Source organism: Bombus terrestris, chromosome 8 (assembly GCF_910591885.1).
Source record: "Bombus terrestris chromosome 8, iyBomTerr1.2, whole genome shotgun sequence".
Lineage (NCBI taxonomy): Eukaryota > Metazoa > Arthropoda > Insecta > Hymenoptera > Apidae > Bombus > Bombus terrestris.
The window spans coordinates 7,235,691-7,255,333 of NC_063276.1; the positions used below are offsets into that span (position 1 = coordinate 7,235,691).

The 19,643-nt window shown below is 38.5% G+C and overlaps 2 protein-coding genes and 1 long non-coding RNA gene across 6 annotated transcripts in view; 1 reads left to right on the forward strand and 2 right to left on the reverse strand.

The window, feature by feature from the left end:
• Positions 1-2,088, reverse strand: part of LOC100652122 (mastermind-like domain-containing protein 1) — a 172,526-nt gene extending 170,438 nt beyond the window's left edge. For 2 of the 3 annotated variants that reach the window (XM_003397309.4, XM_012311239.3), the window contains exon 1: positions 1,892-2,087. In XM_003397309.4, the coding sequence (XP_003397357.1) occupies positions 1,892-1,906 (15 nt within the window). In that variant the 5' untranslated portion in view covers positions 1,907-2,087. Of the gene's footprint in view, positions 1-1,891 lie in introns of all 3 variants that reach the window. The other variant, XM_048408054.1, reaches the window with a different exon arrangement.
• Positions 2,089-2,153: 65 nt separating this feature from the next.
• On the forward strand, positions 2,154-3,166 carry LOC125385543. The gene is made up of 2 exons (XR_007224947.1): positions 2,154-2,351; positions 2,422-3,166. It is a non-coding gene; the product is annotated as an uncharacterized LOC125385543 (long non-coding RNA).
• On the reverse strand, positions 3,154-19,305 carry LOC110119486. 2 transcript variants are annotated; one of them, XM_020864055.2, is made up of 5 exons: positions 19,100-19,305; positions 16,092-16,209; positions 9,476-9,592; positions 8,161-8,663; positions 3,154-7,838 (listed from the first exon to the last, which is right to left on the reverse strand). In XM_020864055.2, exons 2-5 carry the CDS (start codon positions 16,200-16,202, stop codon positions 7,316-7,318), a joined length of 1,254 nt encoding a protein of 417 aa, XP_020719714.1. In that variant the 5' UTR covers positions 16,203-16,209; positions 19,100-19,305; the 3' UTR covers positions 3,154-7,315. The 2 variants fall into 2 exon arrangements, with proteins under 2 accessions (XP_020719714.1, XP_020719713.1); XM_020864054.2 differs by lacking the exon at positions 19,100-19,305 and adding an exon at positions 18,616-18,757.
• Between the last annotated feature and the right edge of the window lie 338 nt (positions 19,306-19,643).

Here is a 19,643-nt window from a genome sequence, read left to right on the forward strand (position 1 = left end):
TTTCACCGTGCCTCACTTATCATACTCCAAATAGCTTCGCGTCGTATAAATATATAATTTTATTACGTCATAGACGCTCGAGTATAGGTCGCAGGGGATGGGAATTTTCGCTGGCGCACTGATTATTATTGCATCTGCCAGTAGCATTTTTTACAATTTGTATTTCCCATTTCAGCAACAACGGGACAAGAAAAACGAAGAAGAAGAAGAAGAAAGTAACAGACAAAAAGGAACAAAAATTTCTATGGACGCTAAATAGCTCGCCAGGAAAGTATACTTTATTCGAAAGGCCAGAGAGAATATTTTAAGTCGTTATACGGTGAACAAAGGCGACGAAAAACTGTAGAAGTTTGTTGTCTTCTTATTGCGAGAAAAAGACAATAGAGACTGCTTTACGTGTATTAGATACTCAGTTGAGTTACGATAACAAAAATGACGCTCACCGCTTAGGCCCTGATATAATAAGTACAACCGTGACTCGCGACCCCGCATTATCGATTTAATTCTCAAATGTATACTTTCAATTCGTCCACTAATAATAAAGACAGCGAGAGCGAGCGAGCGAACGAGTGAGTGAGTCAGTAAGCGTGCAAGAAGGAGGGAGCACGGGAATAGAAGGGGAGATGACAAAAAAAGAAGAAAACTGAAAAAAAAAGATACACGAGTTATGTTAAAAATAACGAAAAAGTATTGCCAACGAATCAATAATTACGGATCAATGGTTGCTATATTTCAAGTGGTAAATAACACCAATTTAATCGCTTTCGTTATCATAAATAAAAGATGGAGCGAGAGAGAGTAGAAACTTGTCGATAATAAAAGTTGTTGTAAAACTTCTCATTCGACTGTACATCCTTTCCACGAAACACTTCTAAATATATTTTTCTCACGGCAGCCAAACATACACTCTTAAAATTTCCTTTAAACAGACGACGCTCTATTTATCTACCCGTTGTACCATAATATTTCGTCCTAATAATAACGGACGTACTTATCGATTCGACTTTTGGACGTGTGCACGAATAATGTTGTTGTGTTTTCTCTTACGACCCTTTTCTTTCACACGATTCCATTTAATCTCGACAATGTTTTTTTTGGAAAAAGGAAAGAGAAAGCGCGAAAAAAAAACAGCTAAACAATTCGGGGAAAAATGTAATTTCTCATTAAATCGTTGTTAGGACAATGCGAGTCGAGGTGGCTGTGTTAAATCGGGTTAAGGCACATCTATAAATACCTCACTAACTGCGAGTGAGAGAACATGAAAAAGAGAGGGAGAGAGAAAGAAGCACAAAGTGTACTGGTGGAAGCGTGAGAAAGAAAGAAAGAAAGAATACAAGAGATAAAGAAAGAGGAAGAGGGAAAGAGCGAGACATGTAAACGTAGAAGAACAGAGAGAAATAGTAAGCAAACGTACGAATAAGCAAGAGAAAGAACGAATAGAGTGGGGGAGGAATAAGGGTGGAGAGGGGGAGAGAAAGGGGGGAGGAGGTGGCGGTGGAAGGCTAAGAAACGTGCGAGAGAGATAAACGCAGAATCACAAAGTTGACACAGAGAAATGAAAATGAAACAGAGAAAGACGACGCGCTGATAACGGTGGAGGAGGGAGAGAGTTAATCAGTCCTTCTAATAGTGTGGCACATTGAAGATACACACAATTGCATTCGTTGCCAGATGTCTAAGTACACGACCGTCTCCCCTCCATTGACTACCCCTTCCCCCACTCATCACCACGCTGTCACTTCTGCATTACGGACGAGCGAGAACACATCGAGTGAATTCGACACAACGAGCGGAGGGAAGAGAAAGATCGCAGGCGCGCGGAATCTGTATTTAAGCCAGCGCAAGCCAACTTTTTAATTACAAAATTTTTTTCAAATTACTATCGGCTCACCTCTATCTTTTCCATTTCTTTGCTGCACGACTGTCACTTACTATTCCCACAGTCATCTAGGATCCTTTGGCACACACACACTGACGGCACATAGCGCGATATATCACGAGCTACACAAACGCGGTGTGCGTGTATCGAAACGATATAAGTTTGACGCGCGCGGACCAGCGACTCACGGTGCGGCGCACGCCGCTGTCCCATCAAGACTACTTTGTATTTACTCTAATTATGTGACGTCACGGATACACTGCTCGCCCCACCATTCGCCGCCGGAGGCGCCCGAGCTATGACGAGCGTGCTCGAGCGACGCCGAGGTCGAGCGAGCAACGCGCATGGCGAAGCCACCAGTCACCTGTCGTCTCTTCTCCTTCTTGTAGATCGCTTAGTGCAGTACATCGTGAAACGCTACCAATTTTATACATCGTGCGCCTCTTTCTCATCTCGAACTCTAGTATTCGCGGTTACGTATATTTTTATCGTCACAATCTTTTTCTACCACTAATTGATAAGACATCTTCGATTTCCAACAGACACTCCCAAGCGTCGCGTCGTGCAGATAAAACTACATGGCCGATTTTTGTGTTCTCTAACCTTAACCCGATGTAAGAATTTGTGCTCCTGGTGATATGTTGCTTCATGTTCGAACTACGGACTCAAGAAACCTTTCATGTTCGTGTATCTACGTTGAACATTAATATCCCGTGATCGATTAGATTTCAAAATGTCAAACTTTTGCTAAGAGTAATTGAACGTTTGACGTTTAACTCATGACGCATATTTACGGTCTCTGTTATGAATCAGCTGATAGTGCAAGAGTGCCGTTTGTCAAAAGATGAATCTTTCATAACTAGTTGATCATTATCATAAAACAATGTGTTTACGAAGATAAAATACGATATTGATAAAATTGTAATAGACATCGATTGTGCTTTGTAAATTTTAATCATTACGTTTAATGTAAGTGCGGTTACATTTAATTATTTATTGTAAAAACCAAGTGTTAGAATTTAAAGGAATCTATAAAGAATTACGTTAAAAAGTTGAATGTATTTTGAGACGCATAAAAATGTGTGAAAGATTAATAAAAATAAACAGTAATGATATTCAAGTGGTCGAAATCGGGCAACAAATAATATATTGTAAGAATTTACTGTTTTATAAGTTACTATACGTAAAATAACTATCAATTCCGAATTTAACGAACATGGTCGATATAGATGGGCAAGTGTGTCGATAAAAGTGCATAATAAATCACACCACCGTTGGAAAATCATATTTATTTGTTCCATTTATTATCCAAAGCTCATTTCCAATGTCCAATTTTCATAAAAAATCTCACGCGTTGAAAATATTTGCCTTTATCGAACACACAAATTACAAAAATCAATGTCTACCTTTGTGATAGACATGCTACATTCCCCTGGATTACGCTTTATAGGTTAACTTCGTTTTCTCGTTCCGTATAATGAATAGACTTCCGATAATTTTGCATTCGCGATATAATTCCCTTTTTATTTATTTAACAGTTTTTGTATAACTTTCATATATTATATGACAGAAATTTAAGTGGTTGCTCCAGATAAAGATTTTGTTGTAGCGGAAGGCAACGTGCACGAGGAAATATATAAGAATATATATGTCATATATATTCCTATACATAATATATATACATACACATATATACATATATATGTATATATGTATATACACATACAGATATATATGCATATATTAATGTATATATATGTATATGTATATACTTACAATATATGTTGAAGAAACATGTTTAGATGTCGATAGACGGATTTTAGGCCTATTTCGCGAAACATCGACTTGCATGGTGCTACAATTAGCAAACTAATAGGTACATGCTTGTATAGATTTAATTACAGTGATTATTTCGTTGTTGCTCTTTTCTTTTCTAATTTTCTATTCAGACATCTTTCATGTCCTTCCGTTGCAATTGTTTCATAAAAACGGGACATCATTTAAAGACAGATTAAATGAATGTAAATGAAAATGAATTATTTTCTTAAATTATAGCAAAAAATACAAACAAAAAGAAATGTGTTCGGAACTGTAATCAATAATGCATGGTGCTACGAAATTAAACTTTTTGACTAGATAAAAAAAAAATAGAAAATTTAAATACAAAGTCAAATGCATTTTTTTATTAGTCTAAAAATTAGTTTCCAAGATTTATTTGTTATTATTTCTTACTTGTTTTAGAAAATATTTGGAAATAATGATTTGCAATTAATTGGTTGAAACTTATGCAACGGAATCACATGGCGTACGGCCATTACGAGAAATCAGTTTGTGCGAATTATACACACGTCATTAATCGCTGGAAATCCTTTTCTGCCAGGCCGATCAATGACTATAAAAACTATATTACGTGAATTTTTACCTTAATTTATAAACATTGTTTGATATGACTGAACAAACGGCAATACGATGGAGCTGAGAAATAGATCCGCTAATTCATCCGTTAACTGGGTTTCGAATCGAGATGGGTTCTCTGTAAAAATTGTATGATCATACATCTATCCAATATTTATACGTTATCACGCTTCTTTAAATATATCTTTGAGAAAGAACAGAATCTTACCGATGTTCTAGCACTAATTAGTGATCGTATGACGGAAGAAATAACACTTTTATCACACTCGGAATTATAATTGACATGGCGCGGTCAACGAACCGAATCGAAAATTGCACTGCGCAGCCAAACTTAAAATTGGAGGGAAAACTGTTCTGACGATAGCGCCACTAACCACCTTCGCTATCTAGTTATAGATGTAGGAACTACGATGATTTTTCTCTTGTGCCCAAAATCACGTATGCAAATTTTTCGACGTTGAGATTATCTTGGACTAATTGGACTTTAAAATTCAGTGCCCTTTTCGTTCTGTGTTATTCGGTTCGAAAATTCATATCTCTCGTAATAACCGTTCTACACATCTTTAATCGTATTTACGAATTTTATTCGAGCTTGTGCATAGTGTAAGAAAGTATTCGAAATTGCGACCGCTTGTGAATCAGGTTATGATTAACGTTGCAACTCAAACTGGCAAAACGAACTTGACAAGCTTTGCTATTTAAGCAATATAGGGAGATACGCAGAATTCTTTCCAGATATTAAACATGTACATTATCGCATACGTTTAAACGACCAATCGTTTATCAATTTTATATCCAGTTTTATGCTCGTAATTATCTAAACTGGAGTTAGGATATGAATTATATTATCTTTTTTCTTAACGTGGTCAAGGTAACGTACGTGACATATTTTTTGTTGTAAAATGTTTTACACTCAGAGGACACTAATTTTTCATGCGTTATAATAATTTTTAGGTGAACTTGAAGACACTATAATTTTGAGTGTTGCGTTTTACGCCACTGTTGCCAATATATTGATTTTCTTGGTCCTCTAAGAGTCAATAACTAAAACAATACGAAATAACAAATTTATTCGCTATTTTAAGTACGTCGGTGACAAAATATCAATGGAATTGAAGGAGTCCCAGCATGTTCCATTAACAATCAATTGTCTAAATCTAAATTTGTCGGTACTGTAACCAGAGCATAAGTGGAGTGAGGAAAATATCACAGCTGGCCCCCGGAAACGTCGAAAATCCAAAATAAAGGAGGGACATTGAGGGCCTTCGAGGAACTGCCCGGTCGTCCCAGCACCGACCTTCTTAAACCTGTTCTTTCACACGTGTTTACCACGTCGAGTATCATTGATAAAACGTATCTGTAAAATATAGAAAAAATGATACAAATAGTAACCATCTAAATTCTAAAAAAGGATTTTCTCAGTAAGCGAACCGGGCTGATCGGGCTTCCTTTTTGCGCGTATATTCATATTATACATGTATATTCTGTAACTAATAGTAATATTAATTGTATGATCGCTATTAACTATTTTTATTATTATTATCATTGGCTCGCACGCTAAACCGATCGCTGTGCCGGTGTACTATACTCACAGGTCTTACTTCGAACTTACTTCTTGTATTTATAGAATTTATTCTGTATTGAATAAAAAAATATTATAATAATTTCTTCAGATTGTGAAACAAAGCCTTAACATTAGGCATTAGTTACTCTTTCGAAATGACGCCATAGCGTTGCATGCACGCTGCGTTAGAAGTATAAGTTTTCGAACAAAATATCTTTCACTACCTGGTTTCAATCTCGTCGAGTCAATGTTGTTATCCCATAATTCAACGTACCTGAAATTTAGTACGGTCGAGCGCACCGGTACAGTAATTGGCTTCTACTTGTATTAAGGAAAGCGTGTCGAGGTCGCACGAGGCTTCTGAATTTTTGTTCGAAACGCTACTTTATATAGGGAAATTATAATCACAGATTGATTTAGCGCGTAAATTTCTAAGCAGTCGCGCGTTCCACGACTATTCATCACGTTCGTTTCTTTTTGTCCACTCATAGGATTCATCGTTTAGATAGGTATATATGCAATTCATAATTCAAAGTCCATCATAGTGTTTGGTCGCTAAAGGATATTAGGTTCTTCGTGTCTTTGCTTGTCGATCGCATTCAGTTTTCTTTTTTCGATACTCATTAAATATTCATGTTAATTATATTTAATTAATTATTATATAACTCACAGGCTATTCGATAAGAACACATAAGCATTATCTCGTCAAGGATTATCAGTTGTAATTGTTATTAGTCTGAAAAGACCATTAAACGAAAGATTAATTTCAGGTAAACTTCCAAATATACTCCATACAGATGTACTGACAAATTGCTAAAATATTTAATGCCAAACATCTGAAACAATGAATCCACCAAATACAACAGGTACAGATAGACTTTGAAACAATCTAAACATGGCGATTCAAAGGATACATCTAGCTGTTTCCTGAGATCTTTACGACATACTTCAAGCAGTCTGATATGAGGAACCCGTACGTAAATCTCGTATCTACGTACTTTCGTACTCGAATTGAAGCCTCGCACGAACGCGGTGCCGTAAAATCGTTAAATTTCTTAAAATAATTTCTTTTCTCTTTCCTAGTGTCATTCATGTCGCTCGAGAGCTCTCCCTCACAAAAGGCTACCGCTTTAGAACATACCTATCAATGAATAAATAGTCTAAAAGCATATCACAACTAATACTTTCAATTGTTGCTGCTTTGATTCAGTTTGCTTGCAAAAGCATTAAGAAAAATTTTGTTAAAGAACTGTAGCTTATTCAAAGTGCATTTCCAAGTCAGCTTTTTATATGTATAAATTGAATGTTAGAGTTTTTGGCTGGAAAATTCGCTAGTGTCCCTATACCAATCGCTCTCTTTCCTCCGTTAGCCTTGAAAGGAAAAGCGTACACTCGAGCGAGCAACTCGACGTAAATCATGGACCTTTTATCGAATAATCGAACATGTAAGTACTTAATTACTCCGCGTCCCCAGTATTTGTTCCCCCATCGTCTTGATTGCTACCATTCGCAGTTTCTGCAGTATTACCAGCAGATTCTACTTCGACGTTTCCTTCGACCGAAAGTTCGGTCACTATTATTCTTTCTTCTGTCTCCTCTCCCAAAGGATTTTCGTCCTCTTCGGATCCTTCCTCAGGTTCCTCCACCAACAAATTCCCTGTTTCGTTCAGACATTCCGACATCTGTTCCTTGTCTTCTATGGTTTCTTCCTTAATGGAAATCATTTCTTCATTTCTGAACGCGTCCGCAACTTTCTGCTCGATGGTTAGCTGTCTGACAGCGTTCTCCAAGTTCTCTCGTAAGACTCGGTTCATCTTCGTTTCTTCGTCCTGCCACGTTGACGGCATGAACGACATCCGTACGGTTTGGTACAACCTCTTAAATCCTAATTTCCTGTATAAACTCTGACTCGCATCATTTTCAGGACGTATCACAACGAACGGCTGGTACCCCTTGTCGACGACTTTTTTGGTCAAGTACCTACGATTTTACTATTATGAATGGAGAAGTATCGTTGGTGTAAGACTTTTTCGAGATTATTTACCGTAACACATTCGCTGCTACTAGAATATAACGATCTACCTCTGAAAATGTATTCTGTTTTTATCAGGAATGCCTTTATTTTAACTAATGTTCTTTTTCTGGGTACGGTGTTCACCGTTTTGTTAGTTTCTCAAATTTTTTTTTTTGAAACAAATAATCACGTCAGTAGCAGTGAAAGTGTTAAACTAGTTCATCAAGCAATGATCCGATTATAACATGAAAATATAAGATATAACAATAGAAGATAAGATTCGTCTACCTTGCTAATTTTGTACCGTAGCCCTTCCGTCTGTATTCTGGCTTGGTCTGCATGGAGAACATGGCCCCATAGTAAGACTGGACCATCCACGCTGCTAAACTTCCCTTAACAAAGACTCCTGCTGCTGGAAGGATTCTGATTAGCCGCAGAAAGACTTCATGACACTCCATATCGTTAGCAGGATACAGTTCATAAATTCCTTCGGCGTGTTCTGCTTTCAGCGGTTGAACTTGTATGTCAGGATCTGCGTCCTCGTCAGCTTCTTCCACGCAGTTTAGGTTGTTCGGGTCCGCGCACATGTAGACATCTCCAGCCACCCTCTCTATAGTTCCTATCCCCTCGTAAAGACGTGTCAACTCTTCCGCTAAGGCATAGTGTATGAAGTTAATGTACAAAGGCTTCGACCAATCGATCAAAACATCTTCGTTCCTCAATAATGTGAGTAGTTCCAGTCGGTCGTTAGGACAAAAGACGCCCACGCTCTCGAACAGCAAACCATGAGGCTGAAAGTCGATGAAGTGATTACGTTAAAGAAGAGATTGGTCTTCTGCCGGCGCTAAAACTAAGGGAAGTTGTGAAAGGCCTTGTCCTCGGGCGCATGAATTATTTATCATTGGGTTTTGTCGCCGAACGTTCAGATTTACTCTGCCCCGACTTTTAACGTCGTAAAATCCCATTTGAAATTTAACTTTGTCCCTTTGGAGAATTTAGGCACCTTGGTTTCAATGCGATCAAACAAATAATTACAATGGAAAATATCAAGGTTCACGCGTTTTGATTTACGAATTGGCAAATTTCAGGAAAAGACGAGAGAATTTAACGGTAACAAGTTATCGAACGCACAAGATTGCGGACACGTTAATTAAGTAAAGAACATCGAGCGAGATAGAGTGTAGATTAGAAGAGTCACGACTGAGGTCAGGTAATGAACTGGCAAGGCTGTGAAACAAAAGATTGGCCGAAAGCCAAGCAAGTATCTGGGCCAACTTTTCTGCACCTCTACGCGATACGTTCGGAAACAAGATGAATTTGCCAAAGACTCGTGAGATGGGTACACATTCCTTTTTCAATTTTACATTTTTTATCCGCGTGAGTATTTAATTGAATCATCGAGTACTTTGTTTCATAGAAGCGACTTTAAAATATTTTATCTTATAAATTTATGAGAGAAGATAAATTACACGGACAATGTTCGATATCTTTTTTCCTGATATACTCGAGGGAAATAAACGTAGTATGAGTGCACTGTTGCGAGATAGGATCAGTCGCGGTTAAAGTATAATTTGAAACGAATGGAGATTTATTTTATACTCACAGATAATGTCATTCCGGGGAAATGTAAGCAGATCGCGTCCTCGGGCCAGTTATTAGCTACGTAGAAATTAAAATCCCATACTCTGTCATGCATGTAGGTCAACAAAGTTTGATGGAACTGTAAAACAAAGAGGACAGTTACGTTAAAAGCTGCAAACAATCGACGAAGAGCTTGTACTCTGTTTCAAACCAGTAGTTTCCCAGCTGAGTAACCACCTTGCCAAGTAAACGGACAAAATGACAAGTAATCTTTTTGCACTGTAGCAGTTACAAAGCTGTGGATCCGCGAAGAAACAGTTGGAAATCTTTTCATCTCGCGGAAGAATTAGAAGAGTACAAGCTCTTGGGGTAGTTAAGGGGTGGATTTCTTTCCCGTAGTGAGCATTGACTAAAGGCAACGTCTGAGATGAAAAGGTGGATGTTTACAGGGAAGCTGCAAGATAAAGAGTAATCTAGCCAAGGGCGACGCTCCAGACGTCGGCTTTTAAAATAAAACACGTGCTACCTCTGATACGTTCGTGTCTAAAGCATTCCCTTTTTCTTCCTCAAATATTGTAACGATTTTCAATTTTGCAAGGGGGAAAACAGTTACGACGAGTTCCATTCGTTCGACCACTTTTGCCACCAACTGACATCGAAATCGAATCATATCAGCTACAAAAGACTATGGTTGCCAATAACTGTAACAGACGACCATTTAAAATTCTAGTGATATCTGTATCGATTGGAGAATATACATATTGAATGCAGATGCATCATGTGAGCTACCAGCTCCGTAACAACCTCTCGGTTGAAAGTAAGTAAATAATCGACAGTATTGCGGAACGTCGTAGTCTGTCCTAGATTTTATATAACCGTTGCATCAGACAGAATGGACGAATATCATGCACGATACACTGCGAACGTTCTAGCGATTTCACACGTCAATTTAATTTGTAATTTGAATACGACCCAGTAGTTTCACGTAGTCGCGAGTGTTTTGCCCGTTACTGCCGATATCTCTTCTATCATTTTTATTTTTATTTTTTACGTTTCATTTTTTCGTCAAGCGTATAGGATTTTAGCTTCCTTGGCCGCATGAAAGACAGGCAAATTCCCCGCATCTCGTTTTCTGAAAAAGGAACGTAAACGTGCTCGCTTTTACTTGAAATATTTTTGTGAGCACAGATGTCTTGTAATAAAATGTTTCACATGCATCGCGTGAAGTATGACCGGCGTAAATTTACATATCACTGGCTCGATCGTGAAAAGAGCCGAGAGAGATGATGCAAATAAGAAAGTTGCAGGAATTGTCCCGATTCGTTTGGTGTCTTTCGAGCGAAAATGCTTCTCTTCGCGCTCGACGTGTCGCACCTCGTATACATAAAATTAATTTTGAGAAATTGAATCTTGATATCCAGTGAAATATTAACACGTAAATTTGTTTCAGCAATCCCTTCTTATCTAATTCCCTATGTCAATTAATCTTGAAAATAAACCCACTGATAAAGTTCCCTTTTCATTCTCTCTTTAAAATTTCATTTTTATTATACACCGGCAAAAGTGAAACTAAAGAAGTTTATTTACCTTATCACGACCTTAAAAAATCCAACGTTATTGAACAAACTTCAAATTGCTGGCGAGATAAAAGTCATGCAAGCTAATTTACCCGGTTTAGAGATAATAATAGAGTAACACGTAACATGCGTTAACGTGGCGAATAAACGAGACCTGGCAGCTTTATTATTTTTAATATATAACCGTATTTTTCCTTTTTCCTTAATGAATATACTTGCAACCAATGTATACGTGTTTCACGCTTCGTATCACAAATTCTGTTTTAACAAAAAGCAGAATATTACCGTAACAGAAATACTTCGTTACTTTATGAACAGTTGATTGATATTTCTTCAGGTCATACTAACTGTACCTATTTATATGAAAGAAAAGAAACGAAATGGTGCCATTATGTACACTGCTGTTAGTAGTAGTGTACTATAGTTATCTTACCTCATCGCCACTTGCTACCGTTGTAGACAATCTCCCCTAAGCCGAAGAGCTAATGTAAGGAAGAAAAGATGATGTATGTTGGACTTCGAGTTTCTCTCGCTTCATCCACTTGTCACGGAAACAAAAGAAGAAAGAGGCGATTGAAAAAGTGGTCCGGCGAAGCTACTCATTATCGAACCTCTTCGAGACAGGCTGTCGTTGCTCGTTAAGGATCATCATGACGCGTTGTAAGCGTGCAAGGAGCATCGATTCAAATGCGGATTCGAAAAAGCCGTACGGCATCGCGTGTGCACGTCCGGACACAACCTTGACCTTGCCTTTTCGTTGGTTGGCACAGCTTTATTCGAGGATAAATGACGTAGCCGGCATGCGCCATCGTTTCATGCTGGCCAAGCATTATAACACACAACGCGAGTACCAATGGTCATCGTTAATTCTTCCGAATCGCGCAAACTGCTAATGCGAGGCGGGCTCGCAGAAAAGATGAAGAAATAACTCCGGAGAACCATTCCTTGCGATCTGAACAGAACCATCTTTTGGAATTTTGCAGTCAAGAAATTAAAGACGGTGCGTCTGTATCCGGTCACGACCAAATTTTTGTATCTTTGTTAGTTAGTTTTCGAAAGATATCCATTGCGAAGAATGGTGATGCGAAGTACGCTATGAGGATTGCAAACTAATAAAACGCAATAAAACTACCTTTCGATCATCTTTTTCAAAGAAAGCCTAAACGCGAGAAGATTATGTATCGCTTATGCCTGGCATAATACAAATGGTAAATTATAAACGTTATACGAGACGTAAGAGCTTATGATCGCAGATAAGCAATCGACGACTTTCTCGATAACATTAAACGCTTACAACATCGAATTCCGATGGAGTGTCGCAAGAACGAATCTCTGTCGATATCGCAGTGAGATTACGAGATCAACGCCGTGCGTTGATCATGGAAACGCAACCTTGGCCTTGACTCCGCTACACCTTGCACATCGGTACCGGAATTGAGGTGGCGTGGCCAGCAGTCGTAACACCGGTAGTCCCGCCAGCCGTCGACGAGCAACAAACAAAGCTCTTTTTAGATCGATAACTCTCTGGCTCGAGAGTGAAAGGCGAAAGAGAAAAAGATGGATCGATGCCGGCGGAGTCTCTCTGTAAATTCGTTCCCTCGTCGTTTTTAGCTTTAAATATTTTAACATTGCTGACACGAAATTCTTCAGGTTTACCGTATAATGCACAATTCAGTCATGATTACAAATTTCAATTACGCCTTTATTACGATATCTTAAATTACTTCGATCTATGTGCTAGGGTGTTCAGGAAAAAGTGTACAGGCTGTTGCTTATTCCTACTATAGGTATTCGAGTGTTTTGAACGTCTATCGATACCTATTACTGTAGCAGTACGTGCGAAGAAAATACCGAGGTCGTAACGAATGGTTATGAGACATTTAGTATAGATATGTACTGTATTATAGATACATACTATGTGGTATCTTTTCTAGAAAGAAACTTTAAAATTACGTACAGTACTTTCTTATTTCCATTGATATTTTATAGATATGCGTATAAAATGCTATAAAAAAGGAAGAGAAAGAAGATCCTATAATCGATGCTTGAAATGAAATGTTTAACGCGAACACACTACAACGAAGAAAAGGAACGAAACGGCACGAGTAAACTTAAGGAAAAGAAACTGTACGTATAACGACGCAGCGTGACAATAAGGAACGGAACGCGATACTCGAGGAGAATGAACGGAAAGAAAACACCAAAATCAAGAAGATGAACTGAGATGCCGATTACGCTTGAACGATAAGACTGATAATACAGATGATACTGATATCGCTGAAGGTGGTCTCTCCGGTTCGCCGGGTATATCGATCGTGGTTGTGATGTCATAACGACGTCGGCCGAATGAACTCGGTGGAGATCGGCTTCAAGACTTTCGACACCCGAGATTCGGTGTACGGTGCGTAACCTGCCGATTTGTCAGGCCACTACATGCGGCGAACGTTGCTGCAACAGCGTGCGTAGAAGGCAGTTTATAAGCCGAGATAGCATCATAAATGACCGATAACGGTGATCGATATTATCGTTAAAAATATTTTTATAATTTTAAAAAGTAACTTTTTTCCACCGCTTTTTATACGTTTCTTTGTCATCGATCAAATGGATATTGAATACAGTTCCCTGACTGTGTAGGAGATTAGCATTCATGAGATACTAATGTATGCATGGGGACGCGATCTGTTTCACAGAAGTACTTCATCGATAAGTACAACGTCGAGTGATTTGAAATTTATAATCTACATTAGATATCGAAATTTATTAAAAATAGCACATGTCCTGAAACATTTGAGTGGCTGTGCGTAGTGAACTTCTTATCGCGATGTTAAAATGAGCTATGGTACAGTCGTTCAAAAAATATCACCTTTATACACATGGCTGAACGTGGCGAACGTACGGCGATGGTGATGAACACGAGGACACGCTTTAACATCGCGTAATCGGTGCACACGCGATTGATCTATCGAAACGTGTCGTCAGAAAAGAGATTTCAGCCTTGGTTTGGTATCATACGTTAATACGTGCCTAGCTTTCTATGTACCACTTAGAAAAAATATCACGCCGCGTTGCTCGCGCCACTTTACGACCCTGCGTGCAAATATCCCGGCGAGAATATCGCCGTTGCACAAAGCGACCTGTACACGGTTACGACCTTGACACTAACCTAGCACAACGGCCGACCACTTATACCGGGTTACGGCGGAAATACTACGCAAGGATCTCTTCCTTTACACCGGTAATCTCATCCTGTCGATCCTCGCCCCCTCTTCCCTCGGGAGTGCTGCGGATATCCTCCCCCTATCGCCCGGCCAATTTTCTCCCAACTCCACGACAGATTCTGTGTCCCTATTTCTTCTTCTCACTGTACATTTATCTCAAATATTGTTTCTTTCTTTCACTCGTCCTTTCTTTGATCATTTTTTAAGTTTATCCTAATCCTCCACGAGATCGTTTATGCGACCCGAGATGCGACGTTTTATTCGTGCATTTCTTCAAAGCGAATTTTTCTCTTTTCCGAAGAACCTTTCGATTCTTGGGTCCTGCGAGGATCTATTTGTCTAATTATCATAAATCTCGGACACCAGAGACGCTATCCCGTACCACATTATCTGACATGTAACATCGAATAATAATCGACGGGCTAAAGATCGCGCTGCTGTAAGTCAAGATCGTAAGGATTTCTTATTTCAATTCTTAAATGTACCATCCGTTTAGTTCCACATTTAATTAAGTTAAACATTTATTCTCTGTCGATATGTTTTCAAGACTCGAAGCAATATAGCGAACTTTTTATAATAATAAATACAAATCGTTAAGAGCCTGTATAGTAAATGGGCAAGAAAAATTAGGCCTGGGTAGAAAGGATGCAGCTTGTTCACGGAAGATGCGAATACATGTATAGTGAAAGTTAAAATCATAAAAAGTGACGAAGGTTAGATCAACTTGAGGTCTATTTTGGAACGTCTTCGAGCCGATCGTGTTCCAAGTTTAGGATAGAAAGCTAACGTGAACGTCTTCCAAGGACTTCAGGCTGCGGAGCGATAATTTAAAGGTGGCAAGCGCGTGCAGGTATTGGCCTTCGTTCGCACTAAATTCCTTGTGGGTTGTTTTATCGCGTCGCAGTGAATTCCAAGGACCTTAACCTTACGATATTAATCGCGTGGTGCATTCAGCGCGCGTAGATTTACGTGTCACCTTTTCTACAGCAGCGTAGATCTATGTGTTCACCTAGCCTGCATTTCTAACCAAATTCAAGGTCTCGTCTGGCACTCGTAGCGTGATTTAGAATCGCGTTTTTGAGCAGAAGATGACGCGAAGCTCTTAATTAAATTTTCGTCCGCAAAAATTGGCCCGCGAATCTCGTAAATCAGCCGCCTTTCACGTATTCGCATTAATGCGGCAAAAAAATATAGTAATTTCCAGAGAACCACTGTAATTATGCGAGCGTTGGAATAATTTATTCGGAACCGGTTATTTTGTTTTTCGAAATGTAAACGCGCTCGAGATCGATCGCTGGAATTATTATTAGTCGAAAACACGGCATCCGACAGGTACGGGGAATATTTTCAAGCAAGGGAAACCTAATTTGCACGTGTAACGAAACGAATTATGTTTTTCCGTAGGGCACGTAATTTCTGATTCATTGGTTTTTGCATGAGAAAAGGTACCATTAATTACGGAGAAATTTAACTTATACAGCTTTCAACCGTAAAACCCTATTCCATTCTCTTCGGAATTTACATGTTCTATCTATTTCTTCATTTTTTAACATATATTCGAAATATCCCGTGTCTTTTATCTTCTGAGCAAAAAGACTGTTACGAAATAACGAATAAATATCTGAAATTGAACGAAGACAAGTAAATATGGTACGAAGAAAATGAAATAGTAGCCGTGATATACAAATAGAGCACGGTAGTATTTGAAATGGGTAATTTCAGTAATCCATAATAGAAACTCTAAGGGAAAGACAAATTACAAACTCTAGTGGTCTTGCCAGGATTTCCTGAATTTTTTTGCGTAAACGTGAGCCGAGCAAATTCAAAGGGAAATTGCACGCACCTTTAAGGATTCGGGCAGATAGCCAGCAAGGAAGTCCAAGAGTCGAGGCAGCTCTTCCTCGCTGAGCAGACGAAAGTTCCGGCCTCGTTCCATCGCTTCGGGGCACTCCATGCTGAAACTAATTACCAAGAGATGATTGTGTAAGTGGCACGAACTTTCGAACCTCAGTCGGCCTCCGTCGGCCATAAAACACGTGACTCTATGTCCCTGTTCATAACATGTTCAATGATATTGCTTCCTCTTCCATTGAATTTCTAAAAACTTTCTTGTAATGGTTTATTCCGTAAATTTCCCTTTTTATACTCGACTGTTTATTCCGATCTTTATGTCGTATGAACGAAAATTGTGAGATAGAGTGTCCTCGGAACGACCCTATACAACCGTAAAGCGATCTTTAACGATCTCTAAAATAACTTTCCTGTGACTTCGGATAATCTTCGAACCCGTGACTTCGCATGATTTGACATTAACGCGACCTTAACAATGAACGACGTTCGTTTAAGACACGACATTGATTCCGATGTTGAATAATTAAAAAAATGACAAGGAACGTCAAACATTATTAGTTGCAGTCTTATTTCCGATGAATCGTATAATTTGCAACGATCGGTCTCCAATTACTCATTTGCAACAATGACTCGACAGTTGATCGAACGTTTTAATTTTTCAGCAATAATAATCGAAGAAACATGGAAACATCGTAAAGATGAAAAAGAAATACATAAATTGACCTGCGATTAGCGAGCATTAAAACCACGAAACCTTATTTCCATGCTCGTTCACAGATGTTTATCGATGGACGATGATTACATAATTACAGGTACTTTTGAACTTTCAAATGTTAGAGAGCCAACACTTTCTGTGCATAGTCAAGGTCTGACTTTGGTTTATCGTGGCAAGCAGAATGTGTCCACGTGCTACACACATCCATCATCGCCTGCGCTAATTGTTTCAACCTTCCAACCTTATTTCGCATGAGAGAGAGAGAGAGAGAGAGAGAGAGAGAGAGAGAGACGGAAATAGACAGAAAATTATAAATGAAAATTTAATTGGATAATTACAAAGATGACGAACACACTATGAAGACCAGCACATTCCTTTCGAGGGTTTTATACATTTTTACAGACTTTTGTGGAGCACAGAATTTGTCAAAAACTCAGGCCCGAAAGCAATAGATATTTTTGAGTTAAATACGTATTTAGGGCATTCAGAAAAAGAAAACGTCGGGTTTTCGAAAACGGATTTCTAAAAGATTTTCTGGATGATACTAATTTAGCTTCTAAGAATTGCAAAACAATTCCAAAAAGATAAGAATTGAATATTTCTAAGAGATCAAAATTTAAGATATTCGGTGCTCGAGAACTTTAGTGATTTCAAAGGTTAAAGAATTACGTGAAATATAGAACAACTAAGGATGACTTAATCTTTTGTCTATATACATAGTGGATGAAGCTAAAGCACATTATCTTTCAAATATCGATAGCGTGTGTTTGTAACAACCTTATCTAACCCTGTACTATCAACAAAGTCGTCGATGAATAAAATATAATCTCTGTGCTCTTCGTCATTAGCTGAGAATTAGGGGATCCCCGATGCCATTTTAACAATGCAATACATTATGGCACTATAAGAAGAAAATAACGTTAATCGAAATTAAGATAAACGATCTCTCTCTTTAAAAAGGGATCTTGCTTTTCTTTGCTGGCGATTTATTTTATCAGCGAGAAATTACAGAAGCCATGAAATTTAGCGTTAATAGAATGAACGTTTAGTATTTTAACTCACTTTTGTCAGTAGATAAATGAACTGTTGTTGACAAATTAATTGTACCGTGAAAATACTTTACGCAGGATATCAAAGTACACTGAATTTATTAAAAGCAAACTATTAAACTTGCTGACCGCGATGTAGCCTTTATCGTGAAAGATTAATTGCTGTAATCGATGGACCGAAAACACATATGGACAATATCGATTAGCCGCATGTATAAACATAAGGTAGTATATCGGAAAATTGAACGAAAACATTGAATTTTTATTGAGTTCTATGTCTTATACAAACAAACTCGTTGTTATCAATAAATTAATTTCGGAATAAATTCATTTTGCTGGATACCCTTGTCCCTGAATAAATCGGTTAAAGTGTAAAACAGCGTAACTTTCGATATCACGGACGCCATTACAATTAATACGAATATTTATTTTGCAACATTATATCAAGCATACTTTTAACAGTATGATGATTTAATTAAATCGGGCGATTAAACGAATTTTTCAGCATAGGATAACGATATGTGTGAAGAAAGAAAGTAATATCACTGAAAGAAGTAAGTATAGATACAGGGAAATCCAGCAAGATGTAATAGGATTGTCCCTCATGACCCATAAAATCCCGAGAGCACTGAAAAGAATAATTCTTTTGAACTCGCCCACCTATTTTATTTCTCGTTTCCTCCAAAGAGCGAATATTTTTGCTTTAGATATTTCGTCAGACGTATTCTTACCAATTTATTACCGTAACTTACCCCTTGCCGCATGTCTGCGTAATTGCTTCCCTATTTTCACAGTGAAATAGAACAGGCATCGTCCAAATCTAGTTGATTCAACGGCACCGTATTTCGAAATCGATGGAAGAAACATTTTTAATCAACCACAGAAATAAGAATGACAAAGAAAATGATAAACGGAGAACAAACATCGAGACGTGGCACGTTCACAGCATCCCAAGCTGCTTACGATGAGTCTTCACTTACTGGTAAGTAATCAACGATTATATACGTGCCTATTTGCAGGTTCTTCTCTGCGGAGAATTACACCGGTGTCACGATAATGCCACAACAGGAAGCACTATGTAATCGGAGCCGCTTAACGCGCAACAAATAAGCTCCCAGAGGCGCACTACCGCCAAAAGATCGTTTGTAGGTGTCATTCGCAATAATACCAATTTATCGCGTTTACGTAATTATTACAAGAAAAAAAAAACACTATCATTAGATTCGTTCGATTTACCTGAATGAATCGCGTGAGCCTTGTTCCAGCAAGACGAAGAAGAATCACCGCGATCGACGGATGTTCGATTGTCGAAAGAAAGGAGAATTACGCGACGTAAGATCGGCCGGAGGTGAGAATGGCTGCGGGCTGTTGTCAAGGGGTAGTTCCAACGGAGGCACCTGCCCTCGCCGCCCCCTGAACCCGCACTGCCGCCCCTGGGTCACCGTTACCCTCCTTGCACCGACCACCGCCGTGCTGCTCCTAGCGCAGGCGCTCTTTCATTTCAAAGACGTATCACTCCCTCTCGGTACCCAGCACTGCGCAATTTCGGATTCAATCTACCATAGGGATTCTTAATCAAATTTTTGTAAATTATTTGGTTCAGGAAAATTTAATCGATGTAGTAGTTCTGACTACAACAGAATATATAAAAATATTATATTGTATTGAATATCATATTGGATGACGAGGAGAGAATTATTTTTTATTGAGTATACATAAATATAGTGTTAATCTAGGCAAACGTTACAATCAGAAATATTAGTTTATTTTGTGCAAGTGC